The sequence below is a fragment of the Leucoraja erinacea genome, chromosome 5 (assembly GCF_028641065.1).
Source record: "Leucoraja erinacea ecotype New England chromosome 5, Leri_hhj_1, whole genome shotgun sequence".
Classification (NCBI taxonomy): domain Eukaryota; kingdom Metazoa; phylum Chordata; class Chondrichthyes; order Rajiformes; family Rajidae; genus Leucoraja; species Leucoraja erinaceus.
Genome location: NC_073381.1, coordinates 22314822 through 22337474, shown reverse-complemented (window position 1 = coordinate 22337474; position 22653 = coordinate 22314822). Strand labels below are relative to the sequence as shown.

The following is a 22653-nucleotide window of genomic DNA, read 5'->3' as shown; positions in this document are numbered from 1 at the left end:
TGTAACAAAACATGCCCTGCGCATCTTTAAAGCTTCATCCCTTTCATAGTGCAGAGAAGATTTACAACAATGTTGCCTGGACTCTAGGGCCTGATCTATAGTGAAAGGTTGGTCAGGCTAGTACTTTATTCCTAGGAGTGCAGGAGGATGAAGGGTGATCTTATAGAGGTGTATAACGTCATGAGGGGAATGGATTGAGTAGATGCACAAATTTTTTTTTACCCAGAGTAGGGGGAAATCAAGAGCCAGAGGGCATAAGTTTAAGGTGAGATGGGAAAGATTTAATAAGAATCTGAGGGGCAGCTTTTTACACAGAGACGGTGGCAGGTCCATGGAATGAATTGCCGGAGGAGGTAGTTGAGGCAGAAACTTTAACAACATTTAAAAGTCATACAGGAAAATGTACAGGAAATGATTTGTGGGATATGGGTTAAATGTTGGCAGTGGGACTACAATATAGGGCAGCTTGGTTGGCATGAAGTTGGGCCGAAGGGCCTGTTTCTATGCTATATGACTATTCCCTCTAGTCTATGATATTTCTACTCTGGGTAAAGTGTCCTGATTGTCTACTCCAGCTATGCTTCCATATCCAGCTATGGTCACCGTTTTGCAGCTATTGGTAGTATGGCATTGAAATGCTCTGTTAAATGTTGACTTGAGATTTTCCTACATAGTGTATCCGCAGATGCTGAATAAATAACTTAGTTTTACAGGTTTTGGAAGTGAGCTGAAAACAACAAACAATGGACATTGTTAAGAGCATACTTTTGATTTCCCAAAATAAACATAGGAAATACTTGCAACACTGCAAAGTCACAAAAGAACACTCCTATTTGCAGCCAACCATTGTGCGCCATGCTCCAATCCTAATCTTTCCTTTCAGTTTTGCAGTTGGGGGCTACGGGTCAGTGGTGGAATATTACGTTGGGGGACAGGGCCCACACTTGGTCTAGTTATTATTACAATCGTCTGTTCCTTTTGAGAATATTTCATTAAACATATTTTTAATAGATTTAATAGATCTATCAGCACACTCGTAGCAATGAGTCTAACCCTACTCACCATTTAGGCTCATTGTCAGTCAGCAGTTTATGCTCATCACCTTTATTGAAAAGCGAGGTTACTTCCTTCCAACTTTTTAGGCTCGCTCCTTGAACCTAAATCAAACAACAAAAAAATTACTGGAATAATAGTTAAATTCAAAGCATATAATAACAATCTGAATAAATTCCGGAAGTGGTGGCGCTGTTAACAGCTGCGGCTCGCCTGCAGTCCGTCTGTCTTTACTTTTTTCTGTTGTTTTTTTGTCTTGTTTTGGTTAAGTTTTAGTTTGTTGGGTTGTGTTAGAGGGGGGGTGAAACATGTTCTCTGTCTCTTCCTTCGGGGGAATGCGACTTTTTTGTGTCGTATCCCCCTTCTCTGCCTCGGTCTGCGCTGAGGCCTAATGGCGGAGCTGGCGGCCTCCAGCCTGCGACTGACTCCGAAGGCAGAGCCAGCCAGGACTCACCAACGAGAGGCTGGCCATCTTCGGGGCGAAGGCAGCGGTGGCCCGACTTGCTGGTGCGGCGTTCTGGCTTTCGGCGGCGGCCTGGAGCTGATGCAGCGGGGCTCGGAGCTGAGACTGCGGGACCCGGAGCTGGGGCGGCGGCCTGGAGCTGGGGCGGCTGCCCGGAGCTGATGCTGTGGCGGGCCGTCTCGGAGCAGAGACGGCGTTCCGGCTTTCGGCGGCAGTGACAACACCACGGAGGTCCGCTGGACTGGAGGGCGGCATCTCCGGCCTGGATCGATCGCCTCAGCGCAGAGGGAGAACAAGGAGGAAAGAGACGGAGACTAAGACTTTGCCTCCATCACAGTGAGGATGTGCTTGGTGAACTCACTGTGGTGGATGTTTAATTTGTGTTTATTGTATGTTTTGTGTTTTATTGGTTCTGTGTATGACTGCAGGCAACATAATTTCGTTCAGACCGAAAGGTCTGAACGACAATAAAGGAATATAATCTAATCTAATCTAAACAAGGAAACAGCCAGAATCCCCTCTATGACTCTCTTGGTAAGTGTGGAATTATCATGCTGATTGGAAGTTTTATTTCTGGTTTGATTCTAGATCTAGGCAGAGCACGTTGGCGCAGTGTTAGTGTTGCTGCCTTACAACGCCAGGGACCCAGGTTCCATCCTGACTACGGGCACTTGTCTGTACGAAGTTTGTACATTCCCCCCATGGGTTTTCCCCGGGAGTTCTGGTTTCCTCCCACATTCCAAAGGTATATAGGATGTAGGATAATTGATATGGTGAAATTGTAAATTGTCCCCAATGTGTAGGATAGTGTTAATTTGCAGGAATCGCTGTTGGGCCGAAGGACCTGTTTCCGTGCTGTATCCTCAAACTAAATGAAACAGAATTTGTCAACTCCAGGAGCAGCAACAATGGAGATATAGCAATGCAGATGGAAGGGGATAGTCAGCCGAGGGAGGGAGGGGGGGCGGAGAAAACATTTCCAGAGTTAAAGGAGGCATATGGTGTGCATGCTTTCATTGGTCAGAGCATTGGAGTATAAAAGTCAGGAAGTCATGATGCACCTTTATAGGACTTTAGTTAGGCCGCATTTGAAGTATTGTGTGCAGTTCTGGTCACCCCAGTGCAGGAGGGGTGTGGAGGCTTTGGAAAGTGTGCAGAGGAGGTTTACCAGAATGATGCCTGGATTAGTGTGTATTAGTTACAGGGGGCAGTTGGACAGACATGGGTTATTTTCCCTAGAACGCTCGAGATTGAGGGGAGGCCTTACAGTAGTATCTAAAATTATGAGAGGCATTGATAGCTTAGGCAGTCAGAATCTTTTTACCCCATGGTGGAAAATCAAATACTAGAGGGCTCAGCTTTAAGGCTAGAGGCAAATTTTAGAGATGATGTGCAGAACAAGTTTGTTTTTTTAATTACTAAATGGAGGTTGGCGAGAGCCTGGAATTAACAGCCAGGAGTGCTAGTTAAAGCAACCCTTAATGGCATTTTAAAAACTTTTGGATAAGCATAAGCATATGCAGGACTGGAGGGATGTGAATTATGCACAGATAGATGTGATGGTCTTGGCATCATGTTTGGCACTGACATCATGGACTGAAGGCCAGTTCTTGTGCTGCAATATTTTATTTTCTATGTCCTAGTTCTGGATTCGCAGTGGCACATTGATACAACAGATGCCCAACTGACTTGAGGATCATCGAGTGTGGAAAGAGGCACTTTGTCCCAACCTGCCCATGTCAACCAAGATCAGTCATCCCACCTAGTTTATTAAGAACCTGAGGGGCAAGTTTTCACACAGAGTGTGGTGGGTGTATGGAATGAGCTGCCAGAGGTGGTAGTTGACGCAAGCACGATAAGAACATTTAAATGACTCATGGATAGGTACATGGTCTTGAAAGGTTGAGAGGGATACATAGAAACATAGAAAATAGGTGCAGGAGTAGGCCATTCGGCCCTTTGAGCCTGCACCGCCATTCAATATGATTATGGCTGATCATCCAACTCAGCATCCCGTACCTGCCTTCTCTCCATACCCCCTGATCTCTTTAGCTACAAGGGCCACATCTAACTCCCTCTTAAATATAGCCAATGAACGGGCCTCAACTACCTTCTGTGGCAGAGAGTTCCAGAGATTCACCACTCTCTGCGTGAAAAATGTTCTTCTCATCTCGGTTCTAAAGGATTTCCCCTCTATCCTTAAGCTGCGACCCCTTGTCCTGGACTTCCCCAACATCGGGAACAATCTTCCTGCATCTAGCCTGTCTAATCCCTTAAGAATTTTGTAAGTTTCTATAAGATCCCCCCTCAATCTCCTAAATTCTAGCGAGTACAATCCGAGTCTATCCAGTCTTTCTTCTGGATAAATGAGTAACTCAGCAGGTCAGGCAGCATCTCTGGAGAAAAAGGATGGATGACGTTTCGGGTCGGGACCCTTCTTCAGACCAGCACTTTGTGTCCATCATTTCACTCTAGTGCAAGGATCTGATAACTCTCCTGGATTGACATGGTATTGGTTGGGAACACATTTCATCAGGCATGTTAGAAAATTGGTCTGATAATTTTTGCTTTATACACACAAAACATTGCATCCATAAATATTAGTATTTTCAACATTCATATCAAATTGTAAGGTAACTGAAATGGAGCTATTACTTCAAATTGTACAAAGATGACCATTACTTACTGCTAGCCTCTGTCCCAGCCCTCATACAGGTCCATCAGATAGATGTGCAATTGTTTGCTGCTGCTCTTATTCTGACTCCAGGCCAACAGAATGCTCAAATTACTCAAATCAATGTTACCATTAACATTCAATGGCTCATATTAACTTTTCTAGCCACTTTAGGAATATGTGGGCTAGAAATTGAAAAAATGAATTATATTCTTCAAATCTTGCCTCTAAGTGGTGCAATGGCATTGAACACGCTGAAGCTGTCTAATAATTTGTTATAGCCAGAGATGCAACACAGATAGAGGCTCTTTAGCACACCAAATCTGTGCTGACTTTCCATGACCCTTTTAAATAATCCTACTTAACTTCCTTCCATAGGCTTTACATGCCCACTCGGGACTATTTACAGTGACTAATTAATCAACCAACCCACAGCTCTTGGAATATGGAGGAAACAGGAGCACTGGGAGGAGACCCACACAGTCACAGGACGAAAATGAGCAACACCACACACACACACACAGTACCAGAGATCGGGGTTGATCCTCATCTGGGGCTGTGATGCAGCAACTCTACCAGCTGTGTGACTATTGTGCCATCCCAAAGACAAACTGTGACTGTACGCAATCAACATAAGTAGGGTTCAAACCTATTTGACCATCTCTTCGTTCGTTTTTAAGCCCAACACAATTGTGGTCTTTAATTTAAAATCTTCGTAACGCTTCAGTTTATTCATGTCTTATAAGCAACATCAACTTTGGTGCAATTTTCCAATCTAAAAAAGGTGACATTTTCCAGAATCAGGAACTGCAACAAATTGAGACTGCTGCATTGTATCAGACGCACACCAAACATTACTTTGTGTCAAGTAAGATACCACTGCAGGTTGAGATAAACACGAGTACTTGCAGTCAGAGTAAAATGATTTGCGAGTTACATATTCTACAGGAGATACCAGAATCAATGACATTTCCAAGCTGATACTCTATTTCCAAGGCAGACAAAAATGCTGGAGAAACTCAACGGGTGAGGCAGCATCTATGGAGCGAAGGAATAGGTGACATTTCAGGTCGAGACCCTTCTTCAGATCCTTCTTCTATATCCAATGTCCGTTGTTATATTGATAAGGTTGGTTTTCAGCATAAAATCAGATATAGTTCTATAATATGCTGCTGTAAATATAGACCCATCTCCAGATTACATACATGTAAAATATGTCACTACCATTGAACATCTTAATCTTCTGGATCAGCACACACATTCATCAAATCTAATACCTTGCTAAAATCCATGTAGCCAACATCCACCGGCCTTCCCTCAGTGATAACCTTCATCACCTCCTCCGAAAACTCAATCACATTAGTAAGACATGGCCTGCCCTGAAAAAAGCCACGCTGACAGTCCCTAATTAACCCATTCTTTTCCAAAAGGTGAGGTTACACACAAACATGAGAGACAGCACCTCATATTCTATGTGTGCTTACAACACAATGGTATGAACACTGAATAATTCTCTGTTTTTAAATTATAGCCTCTCCCCCCCCCTACCCATTGTTCCCTTCCATCTACATCCCTCAATTTGGCTTTACATTTCACTGCTTTTCACTTAGTCCACCCACATGTCAAACATACCTCCCTCATCTGTATCCACCTATCACTTGCCAGACTTTGTTCCACCTCCCTCCCTTTTTACCTGCTTTATCCACCCCACCCTCCCCACTGCATTAAGTCTAAAGAAGGGTCCCAACCTGAAACTGCACCCAATCATTCCCTCCACATATGCTGACATGCTGAGTTACTCCAACATTTTATTTTGTTAAATATATTTAGCTAATAAGTTGCATAGATGGGAGCACAAATTTACAAAGATGGATGAAGCGGTGATAAATCAATGGCAGGTGGCGTGCAATGAACAAAACAAGGCAGACAAACTAGACTTATTTTTCTTATTGGCTAGCTAGAAGGAGAAAGGGGATTTGTATGTTAATGTACATCAGAAGTCAGTCAGTACAAAAGTACAAGACGCAATCAAAATGTATATTGGAATGCTGTTCTTTATTCTGAGGAAGTGGGAATGCAAAGTGTTGGCCAGATTCCAAATGCAGCACTTTATTCAATCTAGTCACCAGGCCTGAAGCAGCACACATTGGACTTAGGATGAGATGGAGAGATTTAAGAGGGAGCTCAAAGGTAGCTTTTTTCACTCAGAGGGTCGATCATATCTAGAATAAGATGCCAGAGAATGCAATAGAAGTAGATAAAATTATTATTTTGAAAATATTTTGACAGATAGATGGATAGGAAGGATTTAGAGAGAAACAGATTCTTGATTCGCCTTCTTGATTAAAAAAAAAGTGTTGTGGGGAGAAGGCAGGAAAATAGAGTTGAAGAAAAATGGCCAAATTCTGTTCCTAGAAACTTATGATGTGGGCCATTTGCCCCCCCCCCCCCAATCATCCATTTACACTAATCCCAAACTTTCTCTACAGTGGCAATTAACCTTCCCAAGCCACTTTACAGTGGCAATTAACGCAGGATTTTTGGCATGGACAAGGTGGGCCTCAGGGCTTGTTTATGTGCACTATAGATCTGTGACTATGAATTGGAGGGAGAATAGTATACATTTACCAAAATTGTATCGGTTGTAGAGCTTATTTCAGTGAACAGCTGAGATGAAATTTGGCCTTCAGTTTAGAATGAAATAAATAATTACTAAGTGCCTGTTACACCCTTTACCAAAGCATTGTTAAAGGAACTAAGTGCTCATTAATGGTATAAAAAAATGGATGTGAAGTTAAAGTCAATTATTGCAAAGGTCTTGAATCTTAAAATGAAGGTACTTTTCAGCCAGCACGGTGGTGCAGCTAGTGGAGCTGCTTCCGCAGAGCGCCAGAGAACGGGGTTTCTATTCTGACCTTGGGTGCGGACTTTCTGGAGTTTGCACGTTCTCCCTGTGGGTTTCATCCAGGTGCTCCAGTTTGCTCACATATCCCAAAGACATGCAGGTTTGTCGGTTAATTTGCCCCATGTAAATTGACCCTAATGGAAATGGATGAGAAAGTGAGGTGCCATGGAACTAGTGTGAACAAGGTGACTGATGGTCAGTGTAGATTTAGTGGGTTGAAGAAACCGTTTCCATGCTATATCTCTAAACTAAAATAACCCCACATTAAATATAAGAAAAATTGGGAACATTCCATAGAATGCTGCTGATACCAGATCTATTAATTTTTTTTAACATTGAGATTCACACAATTTAATTGGATAAAAGCATTAAAGTATATGGATCGAAAGCTGATGAATGTAGTTTATGGTAAAGATCAGCCACAATCTAATTAAACTCCAGAACAGGCTTAAGAGACCCCAGTCCATATACTTCCACAGGAATCCATTTAAAATCCTTTTTATGGACTAACTGAGAATCAAAACGTATTGTCTCTGGTTTCCATTGCTTATTATTATGAAAGAGAAACCATAATTGGATTTGTGCTGATTCTTGTGAGCTCCGGATCAAATCAATATACATTTAAGCCCAGTGCTTAGTGAATGAAATAAGGTTCACTTGCTTACGTCTTCATTTGCAGATTGTTAACTATTTATAATCCTTACTTCCTTTAAAAGATAACAAAATTTAATTTTAACAAAATAATCATCAATATAGAGAAAATGATTTACATCTTCTTTACGTTCATATTATTTGTCACAACATTATCTGTAGCAGAAATATATAAAAGTAGAAGGCATACATCCAGGGTAAGGAAGCAAGATGTTTTAAGGAGATCTCATAAAGTCAGTCATACAGCATGGAGACAGGCCCTTCAGCCCAACCTATCCACGCCAACCAACATGCCCCATGCACACTAGTCTAGCCGGCCCACAGGCCTCTAGTTTAATTTAGTTTATTGTCACGTGTACAGAGGTACAGTGAAAAACTTTTGCTGCGTGCTAACCTGTCAGCCGAAAGACCAACAAATAATTACAAGCGAACCATTTACATTGTATAGATATATAAGGGAATAATGTTTAATGCAAGGTACAGCCAGTATCAAAGACAGTCCGAGGATCACCAATGAGATAGTAATTCAGGACTGCTCTCTAGTTGTGGTAGGATGATTTAGTTGCCTGATAATAGCTGGGAAGAAACTGAATCTGGAGTGCATTTTCACACTTCTATACCTTTTGCCCAATGGGAGAGGGGAGAAAAGGGAGTGGCCAGGGTGCGATTCATCCTTGATTATAGTGCTAGCCTTGCTGAGGCAGCGTGAGGTACAAATGGAGTCTAAACCTATCCTATTCATGTACCACTTAAATATCTCTAGAACGTTATGATACCTTCCTCAGCGAAGTCCTCCGGCATCTCGTTCCATATACCCACTGCCCTTTGTATAAAATTAGTTACTCCTCAGATTCCTACTAAATCTTCCCCACCTCTTCCCTCACTTCTTCCTCTTCTGATGAAGAACTGTTTCTTCCAAAGGGAATCTGGAATGTACAGACCGAGTGGGTGATAGAAGCAGGTGCTCTCATAACATTTAGGAGGCATTTACAATCACTTATTGTTGCCAAGGCACCAGAGACTGTGGAGAGAGTGCTGGTAGATGCATTCTTGGAAGTTGGCATGGATATGCTGGAACAAAGAACCTGTTCCTGGCTGCATAACTCTACAACAATGTATGTCACAATATTGAATATTATGCAAGTAACAATATTGAATATGGATATTCAATATAACTATTAAAACATGATTCGGGTCATAAGTTGTTGGCAAATTAAATATCTGTCAAACAATTTCAGTGTTGCCTCTTTTGAACAACCTTTGTGATAATAATCTTGGAGACGAGAATAGGAGCACTGGATGCGTGAGGAGATACTTTGTAGAAACTAATTCAATTTGTGCATGTTTCTAGTGCCAAATACCTCATAAATGCTATGGTAATTAAAACTATGCAGATTTTGAAAGGTTGTCAGTACCATTTTCCAACATTATTAAACAGGACCAGGCAAATTAAAAATGGGAGCAGAAAAGTGACGAGCGGGAGTTCAGGGACAATGTGTTCCCATCTGGGTGAAAGTCAAGGCCACAAGTCTAGAAACTCCGGATGTTAAGGGATATGAAAGGCTTGATGAAGAAAAACCAAGGTAAACATGTGGCAAGGAGAAAGCAGTAACAGCATGGAAGTTTCTTTAAGAGCGTAGATTTTATTTGGGGGGGGGGGGGGGGGTACTCTTTTCCCCTCTTAATTAAAGAAATTAAGTTTATTATAGTTAAAATTAAGAAAAGTAGCAGACAAGAGGGAAATTCAAAGACATTTTATAAGCATAAAAAGAGCAAATGTGTAAACAGGGAAAGAGTAGATGACAGGAATAGAGCAAATGTGGTACCATAATTGAAGAAAGGAGTTAGGGATAAGCTAATTAATTATAGAGCAGAGAGTCTTACTTCAATGGTAGGGAAATCATTGGAAAAAAAAAATCTGGATCAATCTACATTTCGAAAGGCAGTTGGGAATCCTGTCTGAGGAATTCAATTGCATTATTTTGAGGAGGATCTATCTATCTATCTATCTATCTATCTATCTATCTCCCGTTGCGTCCCATGTTCATATGGGAGGGCTGGTCCCCCAATGCAATATTCCACCTCTCCACCAATTCCAATATTGGTGGCCAGTGGGGGGGGGGGGGGGGGGGGGGGGGGGGGGGGGGGGAAGGCTTTCTGAAGAGCTGGTGTGGGTGTTATTGGTTGCAGGGACTACTGGTCTCCAGAGGGCTCCAGAGGGCTAGTATGGACATTGTGGGCCAAATGGATTATTGGGATGGCAGCTCAGTCCCTCAAGCCTGATGTGCTGGCAGCTAATTCATGGCTGGTGGGCTGGCAGTTGACTCACGGCTATTCCTTGAAATTCCATTTCAAGCAGGGTGCAAGGCCACTGAATTCAAATCCATTTTCCAACCATTTCAAGCAGGGTACAAGGCCACCAAATTCAAGTGCAGTTTCTTATCTCTTCGAGCAGGGTGCAAGGCCACCAAATTCAAGTGTAGTTTCATACCATTTCATGCAGGGTGCAAGGCCACCACATACAAATGCAGTTTCATACCATTTCAAGCAAGGTGAAACCACCATAAAACCACACAAAACACCACACACAGTTCAGTAGACATTCGGTGTGTTCAGTTGATTGAAAGCTCAGACAGCGTTGTGACCTCTCCCTCACACATCATACAGAGACTGAGCCACACCCACACTTCCGGGTTTTATAATCCCTTCCCCTTCCACCGGAAAAGGTGTGGCCTCCATGGTGTGACAGGAGAGAGATTCTCAACGTTTTTTTTTTTAAACACTAGCAACCATTAGCAGTGCATTTTTATTTCAACCCAAACAACCATTAGCAGTGCATTTTTACTTCAACCCAAACAACCATTTGCTGTGCATTTTTACTTCAACCCAAACAACTATTTGCAGTGCATTTTTACTTCAACCCAAACAACCATTAGCAGTGCATTTTTAGTTCAACCCAAAGCATTTTTACTTTAACCCAACCATTAGCAGTGCATTTTTACTTCAACCCAAACAACCATTAGCAGTGCATTTACTTCAACACAAAGAACCTTTTTACTTCATAAGCAGTGCATTTTTACTTTAACCCAACCATTAGCAGTGCATTTTTAGTTCAACGCAAACAACCATTAGCAGTGCATTTACTTCAACCCAAACAACCATTAGCAGCGCATTTTTACTTCACTAGCAGCGCATTTTCACTTCATTAGCAGTGCATTTTCACTTCATTAGCAGTGCATTTTCACTTTAACCCAACCATTAGCAGTGCATTTTTACTTCACTAGCAGCGCATTTTCACTTCATTAGCAGTGCATTTTCACTTTAATTAGCAGTGCATTTTCACTTCATTAGCAGTGCATTTTCACTTTAACCCAACCATTAGCAGTGCATTTTTAGTTCAACCCAACAAGCATTTTTACTTTAACCCAACCATTAGCAATGCATTTTTACTTCAACCCAAGTGCATTTTCACTTCATTAGCAGTGGATTCTTGGGGTGGCAGCTCAGTCTCTCAAACCTGATGTGCTGGCAGTTCACTCACGGCTGGTGGGCTGGCAGTTGACTCACAGCTATTCCTTGAAATTCCATTTCAAGCAGAGTGCAAGGCCACCAAATTCAAATCCACTTTCCTACCAATCAAGCAGGGTGCAAGGCCACCAAATTCAAGTGCAGTTTCTTACCTCTTCGAGCAGGGTGCACGGCCACAAAATTCAAGTGCAGTTTCATACCACTTCAAGCAGGGTGTAAGGCCACCAAACTCAAGTGCAGTTTCATACCATTCAAGGAGGGTGCAAGGCCACCATATTCAAATGCAGTTTCATACCATTTCAAGCAAGGTGAAACCACCATAAAACCACACAAAACACCACACAAAGTTCAGTAGACATTCAGTGTGTTCAGTTGATTCACAGCTCAGACAGAGTTGTGACCTCTCCCTCCCCCATCATACAGAGACTGGGCCACACCCACACTTCCGGGTTTTATAATCCATCCCCCATCCACCGGAAAAGGTGTGGCCTTCATGGTGTGATTGACAGGAGAGAAATTATCAACGTTTTTTAAACACTAACAACCATTAGCAGTGCATTTTTACTTCATTAGCAGTGCATTTTTACTTCATTCGCAGTGCATTTTTACTTCATTCGCAGTGCATTTTTACTTCATTCGCAGTGCATTTTTACTTCATTCGCAGTGCATTTTTACTTCATTAGCAGTGCATTTTTACTTCATTAGCAGTGCATTTTTACTTCAAACCAACCATATTTACTTCATCAGCAGTACATTTTTACTTCAAACCCAACCATATTTTACATTAACATTCATTAGCAGCTTAGATGTTAAAGTAGGAGGTATGATTAGTAATTTTGTGATGACACAAAAATTGGTGGTTGTTTTTACAATGTTGAGTGTAGTCTTAAGGGGCTGTCCCACTGCGACGACCTAATCTGCAAGTTCAGAAGAGTTTGCCCTCGACATACTCGCAGCATGATCAGCACGAGGTCCTATGAGGTCTTTGTAACTCTCCTTCATGCTCTAGAGTAGTCCCCGCGTACTCGAGGCCTCAGCTAGGTCTATTCGGTGCCCAATTTTCCCGAAGCTAGTCGAAGGAGGTCTTTCACATGACACTTTCATCAACATGACACTTTTTCAAACTCCTAAACTCGCCAATTAGGTCGCCACAGTGGGACAGGGGGATGCTGATCAGATGGCAAATTGAATAGGGCAAAAGCAGATGGATTTTAATCCTGATAAATGTGAGGTGATGCATTTTGGTGACAGCTATATTAAGATAGGGCATATACCATGAATGTTCGGGCACTTGTATTGAGGAACAGAGAAACACTGGTGTATAAATCCAGAGAACTCAAGGTTTGTAGCATCAGAAAAAATTAAAAAAAGGCAAACAGAACCAATTAATCAACAAACCCACACATATTTATGATGTGGGAGAAACAGGAGCACTCGTGGGAAACCCAAGCAGTCACAGGGAGAATGTGCGAACTCTGCACAGACAGCACGCGAGGTCAGGATCAAACGAGGTCTCTGGCGCTGAGACGACGGCTCATCCAGCTGCGCTACTGCGCCACCTGATGACATCACTCCTATAGCAGGGCGATCAAAACTGAACAGTAATCCAAATGTGGCCTCAACAACGTCTTGTACAACTGTAACATATCTTCTATAGTCAATACCATATAACCATATAATAACCATATAACAATTACAGCACGGAAACAGGCCATCTCGACCCTTCTAGTCCGTGCCGAACACGTATTCTCCCCTAGTCCCATACACCTGCGCTCAGACCATAACCTTCCATTCCCTTCCCGTCCATATAACTATCCAATTTATTTTTAAATGATAAAAACGAACCTGCCTCCACCACCTTCACTGGAGGCTCATTCCACACAGCCACCACTCTCTGAGTAAAGAAGTTTCCCCTCATGTTACCCCTAAACTTCAGTCCCTTAATTCTCAAGTCATGCTTGACTGATGTATCTTGACTGATGACCTTGACTGATGTATCAAAAGCCACGTTTAACACTATCTTCCTGTGGCACCACTTTCAGGGAACTAAGTAGATCTTGGATCCCTTGGTTCTAAAACAGACCAGAGAGGTGTTTTACCTCCATTCACTGTGGAGGTCCTGCCCTGGTTTGACTTCCCAAAATACAAAACCTCATACTTATCTGCATTGAACTCCATTAACCATTCCTCAGCCCTTTTGGCCTGTTGATCAAGATCTGGCTATAATTTTTGATAACCCCTATCTTCACTCTCTGCGATAACACCTACTTTAGCATCATCTGCAAACTTACTAAACATGCCTTGTACATTCTCATCCAAAGAATTAACCATATAACCATATAACAATTACAGCACGGAAACAGGCCATCTCGACCCTTCTAGTCCGTGCCGAACACATAATCTCCCCTAGTCCCATATACCTGCGCTCAGACCATAACCCTCCATTCCCTTCCCATCCATATAACTATCCAATTTATTTTTAAATGATAAAAACGAACCTGCCTCCACCACCTTCACTGGAAGCTCATTCCACATATAATTACCCAACGCTAGCTATCTTTTATACTCTTTTATCTGTATATATTTATTTGCCTATGTACTAGTTTAATTCATCCACATTGTACATATTGTTTTAACCAGTATTTTTACTACTTTGCACTCTGATTAGATGCTAAACTGCATTTCTTTGTACCTGTACTCGTATTTGTGCAATGACAATAAAGTTGAATCTAATCTAATCTAATCTAATAAACCACAAACAGCAAATGGGCCCAGCACCAACCCCTGGGGCACACCACTGATCATAGACCTCCAGTCCGAAAAACAACCTTCCACAACCTTCTTCCATTAAGCCAAATCTGTATTCAATTAGCTAGTTCTCCTTGGATACCAAACAATCTAACCTTCCAGAGGAGCCTTCTATGCCATGCTGAAGATTGCATAGACAACATCTACGTCCTTGCTCTCATCAACTGTTTTGGTTATTTCTTCAAATAATTCAACTGTGTAAGACACGATCTGCCATGCACAAAACTATGCTGACTATCCCTAATCAACCATCTATCCAAATGCATATATCTCATCCCTCAGAATTCTCTCCAGTAACCTATCTACCACAGATGTAAGGCTCACGAGTCAATAGATCCCCGGCTCTTCCATGCAGCCATTCTTAAACAGAGGCACGACATTACCCACCCTCCAGACATCCAGCACCTCACCAGTGTCTAACGATGATCCATATAGCTTGGGCTGCCACAATTTCTTCTCTAATTTCCCACAGTGTCATCAACATATCTGTTCGGGGCTGGGAGATGCATTTGGCTTCATATGTCTAAGGAAGTCTAGTACCTTCTCAACTGCAATATAGATTGTCCTCAAGACATTTTCATTAACTGTCCCAACTTCCCCAAACTTCATGTTTTTCTCCTCGGTAAGATCAGAGGAAGAGATTTTCACCTGGAGGATGGTTGTAGTCTACAATGCACTGCGCAAAAACATGGAGTATTTTCCAAAGATATTTAGATGAGCACATGCATCACCAAGGTAAGTGTTGGTAAATAGGATCATCCACTCCCCTTATTTACTCTAACCTTTCCTCCCTGATGAACAGTCTGGCGCGCTGACCTCAACCGGGCTGAGGCCAAGCGACAACTCTCAGACACCTCCTCCTACTTATCCTTGGACCCCACAGACGAGCACAAGACCTTAATATCACACATTATTTCTGATTTTATTACTTCTGGCTCTCTGCCCTCTAAAGCCTCCAACCTTATCGTTCACCAGCCCCGCACAGCCCGATTTTATTTTCTCCCCAAAATCCACAAACAGAACTGTCCTGGCAGACCCATTGTTTCTGCTTGTTCATGTCCCACCAAATTAATTTCCACATACCCCAACACCATCCTAATAATATCTTAGTGACATTTGGTGACCCGACTGTCAAAACCTAGATGACTGTGGAATAACACTGGAACCCTTGGACCCTATTTTAACAGTTCCTTCCTTTTTGCATCCAAGTCCAAAATCCATCAAATGGAATGCTTGCCAGAGATCGATTACATGCAGGATTTGAAATTGATTCACAAGGCCTCCTCTGCCTAGTTTTTCATTAAACATTGATTTTCTGCGTTAATGAGTTGCATGTTCAACTGAGAGGCCTGCACTAGCTTGAGAATTTAACAAATGATTGAATCACTGCCCCAAACTGTCAGGAAACTAAACTCCAAACCTTTACTTTTTCTCACTTGCAAAATGTAATCATGCAAAGAAACTACAGGCTCAAGTTTCCATAAGATTATTTTCCTTTAAGATCATAAGGTCATAAGTAATTAGAACAGCATTCGGCCATTCGGCTCATCAAGTCCACTCTGCCATTCAATCATGGCTGATCTATCTTTCCCTCCAAACCCCATTCTCCCGTCTTCTCCCCATAACCCCTGACATACTTAAAATTAGTCTCTCCCCTTTTAATTTTTCCTGTGTCACAGGTCAGTCCTACAGGTGGCAAGGGATCTTGTCTCCAATTGCCTACAGCAGGATTACAATAGTTATTATTTTGATCTGGGCACAAAAATATTGCCAATAATTTGGTGTACAAGTACTTTGCTGTTCCACTTATTCATCCAGAAGACTAGAAAATAGCAATTCAGTGCATAAGATGATCAGTGCCGCCTTTAGAGATACAGCGTGGAAACAGGCCCTATTCCCACAGCATCCGTACCGGCCAGCGACCAACCCGTGCACCAGCTCGGCCGACCCTGTACGCTGGTGCAACCGGCCCGCGCGCACCCGCACGACCGACCTACGCACACCAGCGCGATCGACCCGCGCACACCAGCGCGATCAACCAGTGCGATCGACCCGCGCACACCAGCGATCAAACTAAATTTCTATTTCACTGCCTATATTTGTAACTGATATTTATGGGGGGTAAAGTATAAATGTTGTAACTGTATAAGTTCAGTTAGACCACAAATGGCATACAGGTAAATCTGAGATTCTGCTGCAAAATATTTTGTGTAATGTTACCACAGAACTAATTTCTTCTCGAGTGCCTTCCTTCCTCCTCACAATCAGCTACTCCCTCTCACTCACCCACCACATGAATGAATGCAGACGACAGCTAGTACAGAGACAGTAGCTATCAACATCCAGCCACATCCGGACTAAATGTTTTAGCTGCCAGTGCATGCAGTGCTTCAACTAAGGTGTTGTTCTAAGCAGGCGAGATAAGGATTGTAGAGAATATATTATGATGTTTTAAAAATACAAACACTCTCACCACATTGCTCTCATGTCAACAATATCTTATTTAATCGGTGTTCTATTTCACTCTTACCAGTTCCACTGGTTAACAGGCACACAAACCCATACTGGTTGATTACAATAATTAAAAACATTTAGGCAAGACCAGAAACTTTTCCAACCTAGTAATTTGAACACCCAAAGCTTCTTTCTCTTTCCTTCTGGTTTTCTGCATTTCACACTCCACCCATCGTGTTATCCAGCTCCATTCATTTCCACCTGCCCTTTATTCACCCATTAAACCCTTTGGCTCTCCTATCCGCTCCCCCAACTCGTTCCACATGCCCATCTTCCCTCTCCTCTCGAGTCCCAATTCCGTAGGTGCAACCTCGTTCCCGCCTCCCAGCCTTTGCTGTACATCCACCCTCCACTCCCCCATCTACTCCCATTTTCTTTCCTAATTTGTCTCCACCCACCTATTGCACATCATTCCCCATTTACACCTCCCTCCCTCCCTCCTGGCTCCATCTGCCCCCATCATCTCCATCCTCTCCTAGCTCTTGCCTGCCACTCCGTCTCACCTCATTATACTGGTCATCTCACCCCGACACTCTCAGTCCTGATGCAATGTTTCAACCTGAAACATCCAATCTCCCTTTGCCAGATGCCATTTTTATCCACCGAGTTTGGACATAGTTTGTTTGTGCTGCATATTTCAGCATCTGCAATCTCCTGAGTCTCCTTACTCACAATGCTGTTATGGAGGGAATTTCAGATCAGTGATGGTGAAAGCACAGCAATATATTTCCAAGCTACGATGGTGTGGGGCTCGGAGGGCAACCTCCAAGTGGTGGTGTTCCCATGCCTGTCTTTCGAGCTGGTGGAGGTTATGAGTTTAGAATGTATATTCCAAGTGAGTACATCCTGGCGACACTATAAAATGTTGTCACTGTGGTGGAAAAAATAAATGATTGTGGATTGGGTGACAATTAAGTGGGCTGCCAAGTCATGTATGGTAGGGCTTCGAGTATTATTGAATACCGTTCAATTTCTGAATAAAGGCAATGGCGAGCCCCAGGCTATTGACAGTGGGGTTTCAGTGTTGGCAATGCCATTGATGTCAGCAGATGCTGGAAGAATTTTTCTCTTGTTGGAAATTATCATCGCCGCACATGTGTGGCATGAATGTTATTCGTCATCTATCAACACATTGTTCAGGTCGCGTTTCATTTGGATGTGGACTGCTTCATTATCCGAGTCATCATTGAATATCCTTACAATTAAAGGAAGATCATTGATAAAGCAATTGAGGTTTGGGCAAGGACACCATCCTGACAAATTCCTCCAGAGGTCTGGTGATTGAGACAATAATTAACCTCCATTCCCCACTACCATCTTTTTGTGTCTAGTATGATTACAGCTTGTGTAATCCAATAGCACCATCCATGTGTCAATGTGGTTTAGGTTCCTCAGAAATTAGGAGACAAGATTTTACTGAACTGCCAGAAAGCTTATGCATGTCACAAATATTTCATGAAATACCACGATCGAGTTTCCACATTCTTTAAAAGTGGATTCGAGAAGCATCAAGTACATTTCACCTTTTGGGTCAAGACTCAAGATCTGGACTGGGACAGAACAGGAAAGACCTTCAGCATATAGCAAGATGAAGAGAGATGGGATAAACATTGGTACGCAATAGGCAAAACCAGATGGGGAGGGCATGATGGACAAATGTTACCAGATGGAGGAGGGAGTGGGACAGATCGAAAAGTTGAGGCTTTGTCATAAATACTGAATATTAACCAGAACAATAACATTATTACTTGCTGCAGTTTAACAGGAATAATTGATGCAACAATAAACATATAATGATCAGATATTTGATGAAAACTATATAAAACCTCTTGGACATAAACGTAGATGGGTTGGTTTGCAGATGACACCATGATTGATGCGGTTGTGGACTGTGAGGAAGGCTGTCAAGGTATATGTCAGCTACAGAAGTGTGCGGAGAAATGGCAAATGGAGGTTAATCCAAGCAAGTGCAAGGTGTTGCACTTTGGGAGGTCAAATGTCAAATGCAATTAATGACTCAACAGCATTGATGTACAGAAGGATCTTGGGGTCCAAGTCCTTGGCTCCCTGAAATCGGCAATGATATAATGGTAAAGAAAATGCTTGCCTTCATAGGTTGGAGGACTGAGTACAAGAGCCACAATACAATACAATACCATACCATTTATTTGTCATTTGAACCTTGTAACCAAATGTTGCAACTACAACGGACATTAGTTAAGCCACATTTGAAATACTGAGTGCAGGTCTGCTCAACCCACTGCAGGAAGGATGTGGATGTTTTGGAAAGGGTCCTCAGTCTTCAGTGCCCGGGATACTCCCGTTGCGCGCACAGCTCCCAGTGATACCAAACTAAACTCCTCACAGAATTGGTTAATGGTAGAAAGCAGAGGGTGCTAGTCAAAGGTTTCTTATTTTTGGATTGCAGGCCTGTATCTGGTAGGGTGCCATAATGATAGGTGCTGGGTTCGTTGACATTTGTCATCTAGATCAATGATTTGGATAAGAATGTACAAGTACACCACGAGATGCAGACCGATGACGCCATCTTTGCCACAAGGAGCACCACCAGCACTCACCGCCTCCCTGACCGATCTCAGGCCCGGACCACCAAGGACGCCACCGTCGCTGACCTCCACGATTCCGCTACCGTCGACCTTTACCTGCCCACCGTTGAACCTTGCTGCCTCACCGGTACCTTTGACTATCGCCGCCTCACCGGGACCAGCAACCCTCGCCACTTCACAGCCACCCGCTGACTGGGACTTGCGACGCTTTGCCCGCAGACGCGCACTCCACTTGGGCCTCCACCATTGACTCTACCGACCCTCGCCACTCCACCGCCCACCAGCAGGCCACAGCCATTGCCTTACTCGAGTCCGTGGCTCAGAGCCAGTCCTGAAGTCCCCACGACGCAACTCTCACACCTCGGGGTCTGGCTGTGCTGCGTCCTAGTGCTCCCCTCCAACACAGGGCACCTCAGTGGGGGTTCCACTGGGTCTTCCCCTTCACTCTTGTACCATGTGACCCCAGCTCCTCCCCACCCACACAACAGTCCTCATACACCCCTCCTCCCTGACCACCCACCATCTCCCCCCTACCAGACATCGTCTCGGCCTCAGTCCACTCACCTACCTTCCTCCGGCCCCAACCCCCCATCCTTACCGTGTGTTCACCATCGCCCCCTAACCTCCCCCTCTTTGATACCGAACGGTCTGTCCTCAGCAGAGGCCTCACCTTTGTTCCCCTCCGTCCCCACCTCAACGAGTTCTGCATCCGCCACAATGTGGAGCTCCTTTTCCTTCGCCTCTGCATCCAAGCGTTTTTCCATGGGAAGGAACACTCACCCCCTAGTGATGACCCCTTCTCCCGTCTGCAACGGACCACCTACTCTTGGACCCCCCCTCATGGCCATCTATCTGCTTTAGACCTATTTATTTTAGCTTCCAGTGGGACATCAACTGCCTCAACTTTTCCACTCCCGTCTCACTCTAACCTCTCCCCCCCGAATGTACAGCCCTCCACTCACTGGGTGATCGAACCTGCCGACAAGGGAGGTACCATGGTAGTCTGCAAACACTATCACTGGCTTCATCACATCAGGCTCCCTGCCCTCCCAAGTTTCAAACTTCATCGTTACCCAGCGGCCCTGATTTTACCTTCTCCCAAAATCCACAAACCTGACTGTCCTGGCAGACCCATTGTTTCTCCTTCTTGCCCCGCCAAACTTATTTCCACATATCTCAAATCCATCCTATCCCCCCTGGTCAAATCCCTCACTACCTATGTCCAAGACACCTCACATGCTCTTTGTCTCCTCCATGACTTCCGTTTTCCAGGCCCCCATTCCCTCATCTTCACCATGGATGTCCAGTCACTCTACATCTCCATCCCCCACCAGGAGGGTCTTAAGGCCCTCTGTTTCTTCCTTAACCACAGAACCAACCAATCCCCGTCTACCGATACTCTCCTCCACCTAGCGGAGCTGGTCCTTACCTTCAACAGCTTTTCCTTTGACTCCTCCCATTATCTCCAAATCTAAGGCATAGCTACGGGCACTCGCATGGGCCCCAGCTATGACTGCCCGTTTGTAGTGTACGTCAAACAATCCTTGTTTGAGGTGTACCGTGGCCCTATCCCCAAACCCTACCTCCACTACACTGACGACTGCATTGGTGCTACCTCCTGCACCCATGCAGAACTCACTGACTTCATCCATTTCACTGATAACTTCCATCCGGCACTCAAATTCACCTGGAACATTTCCAACATATCCCCTTCGTTGCTAGGCCTCACTATCTCCATCGCAGGTAACAGACTATTGACCAACATCTACTACAAACCCACTGACGCCATGGCTATCTGGACTACACTTCTTCCCACCTTGCTTCCTGTAAGGACCAACCCCTACTCCCAATTCCTCCATCTACGCTGCATCTGCACCCAGGATGAGGTGTTCCAAACCAGGGCATTGGAGATGTCCTCATTCTTTAGGGAACGGGGGTTCCCCTCTTCGACTAAAGATGAGGCTCTCACTAGGGTCTCTTCTATACCCCAGAGCTCCGCTCTCACTCCCTATCCCCCCCCCCCACTCGTAACAAGACCAGAGTCTCCCTTATCCTTACTATCCACCCTACCAGCCATCACATACAACAGATAACCCTCCGACATTTTCGCCACCTCCAAAGGGATCCCACCACTGGACACATCTTCCCATCTCATCCCCTTTCGGCTTTCCGCGAGACCGCTCCCTCTGTTACTTCCTGGTCAATTCGTCCCTTCCCATCCAAACCACCCCCTCCCCTGGTACTTTCCCTTGCAACCGCAGGAAATGCTACACATGTCGCTTTACCTCCCTCCTCGACTCCATTCAAGGACCCAAACAGTCTTTCCATGTGAGACAGAAGTTCACCTGCACCTCCTCCAACCTCATCTATTGCATCCGCTGCTCTAGGTGTCAACTGCTCTACATCGGTGAGATCAAGCGTAGGCTTGGCGATCGCTTCGCCCAACACCTCCGCACAGTTCGCATTAACCAGCCTGATCTCCCGGTTGCTCAGCACTTCAATTCCCCCTCCCATTCTGAATCCAACCTTTCTGTCCTGGGCCTCCTCCATGGCCAGAGTGAGTCCCACCGCAACTTGGAGGAGCAGCCCGTCATATTTTACTTGGGTAGTTTACACCCCAGCGATATGAACATTGACTTCTCCAATTTCAGGTAGTACTTGTTTTCTCCCTCCTTCTTGGTTACTTGATTACTTGGTCCTACAAAATATTCCAACTGGAATTTAAACTGGAGGTGGTGAAGGGAGGGATTAAGCCAGCTCTCCCACAGCCCACTGTCTCCGCCTCGTCCTTTCTTCTTCCCGTCCCCCCCCATCACTCTGAAGAAGGGTCTCGACCCAAAACATCACCTATTCCTTCGCTCCATAGATGCTGCCTCACCCACTGAGTTTCTCTAGCATTTTTGTCTACCTTCGATTTTTCCATCATCTGCAGTTCTATCTTCAACAAGGTATCATTTGATCATTTGCAGATGACAGTAAAATAGGCGGCATCGTACACATTGAAGATGGTTATCACATAATCAGCAAGATCTTGAACAACTGGGCTAAGGAGCAGCTAATGGAACGTAATACAGATAAGTGTGAAGTGTTGCATTTTGTAAAGTCAAACCAGGGCAGGTCTTTCACAGCAAATCATAGGGCCCCAGGGAGTGTTGTACAGCAGAGGGACCAAGGAGTACATGCAATTTTCTCTGAATGTTGTGTCACTAGTAGATAGGGTGAGAAAAATAACTTTTGGCACATTGGCCTTCAGTAGTTAAGAAAACAATGGAATTATCAGAGTTGAGGCAGGCACAATAACAACATTTAAAAGACATTTGGACAGGTAGGTGGGTTTAAAAGAAATGTTACAGATATAGGCCAAATGCAGGCAAAAATAACGAATGGAGGCGAGGCATCTTAGTCAGCATGGCCGTTGGGTTAAAGGGCCTATGTCCGTGCTGTTTGATCGACCTTGGGTCATTAATACAATTCCCGGAATGCAAGTTTA

The 22653-nt window shown here is 44.1% G+C and overlaps 1 protein-coding gene across 1 annotated transcript in view; it reads right to left on the bottom strand.

Annotated features, from left to right (window-relative positions):
* Positions 1-22653, bottom strand: part of LOC129697039 (testis development-related protein-like) — a 32723-nt gene that overhangs the window by 3431 nt on the left and 6639 nt on the right. The window contains exon 3 of the mRNA XM_055635235.1: positions 1063-1157. Coding sequence (XP_055491210.1) covers positions 1063-1157 — 95 coding nt within the window. The remainder of the gene's footprint in view (positions 1-1062; positions 1158-22653) is intronic.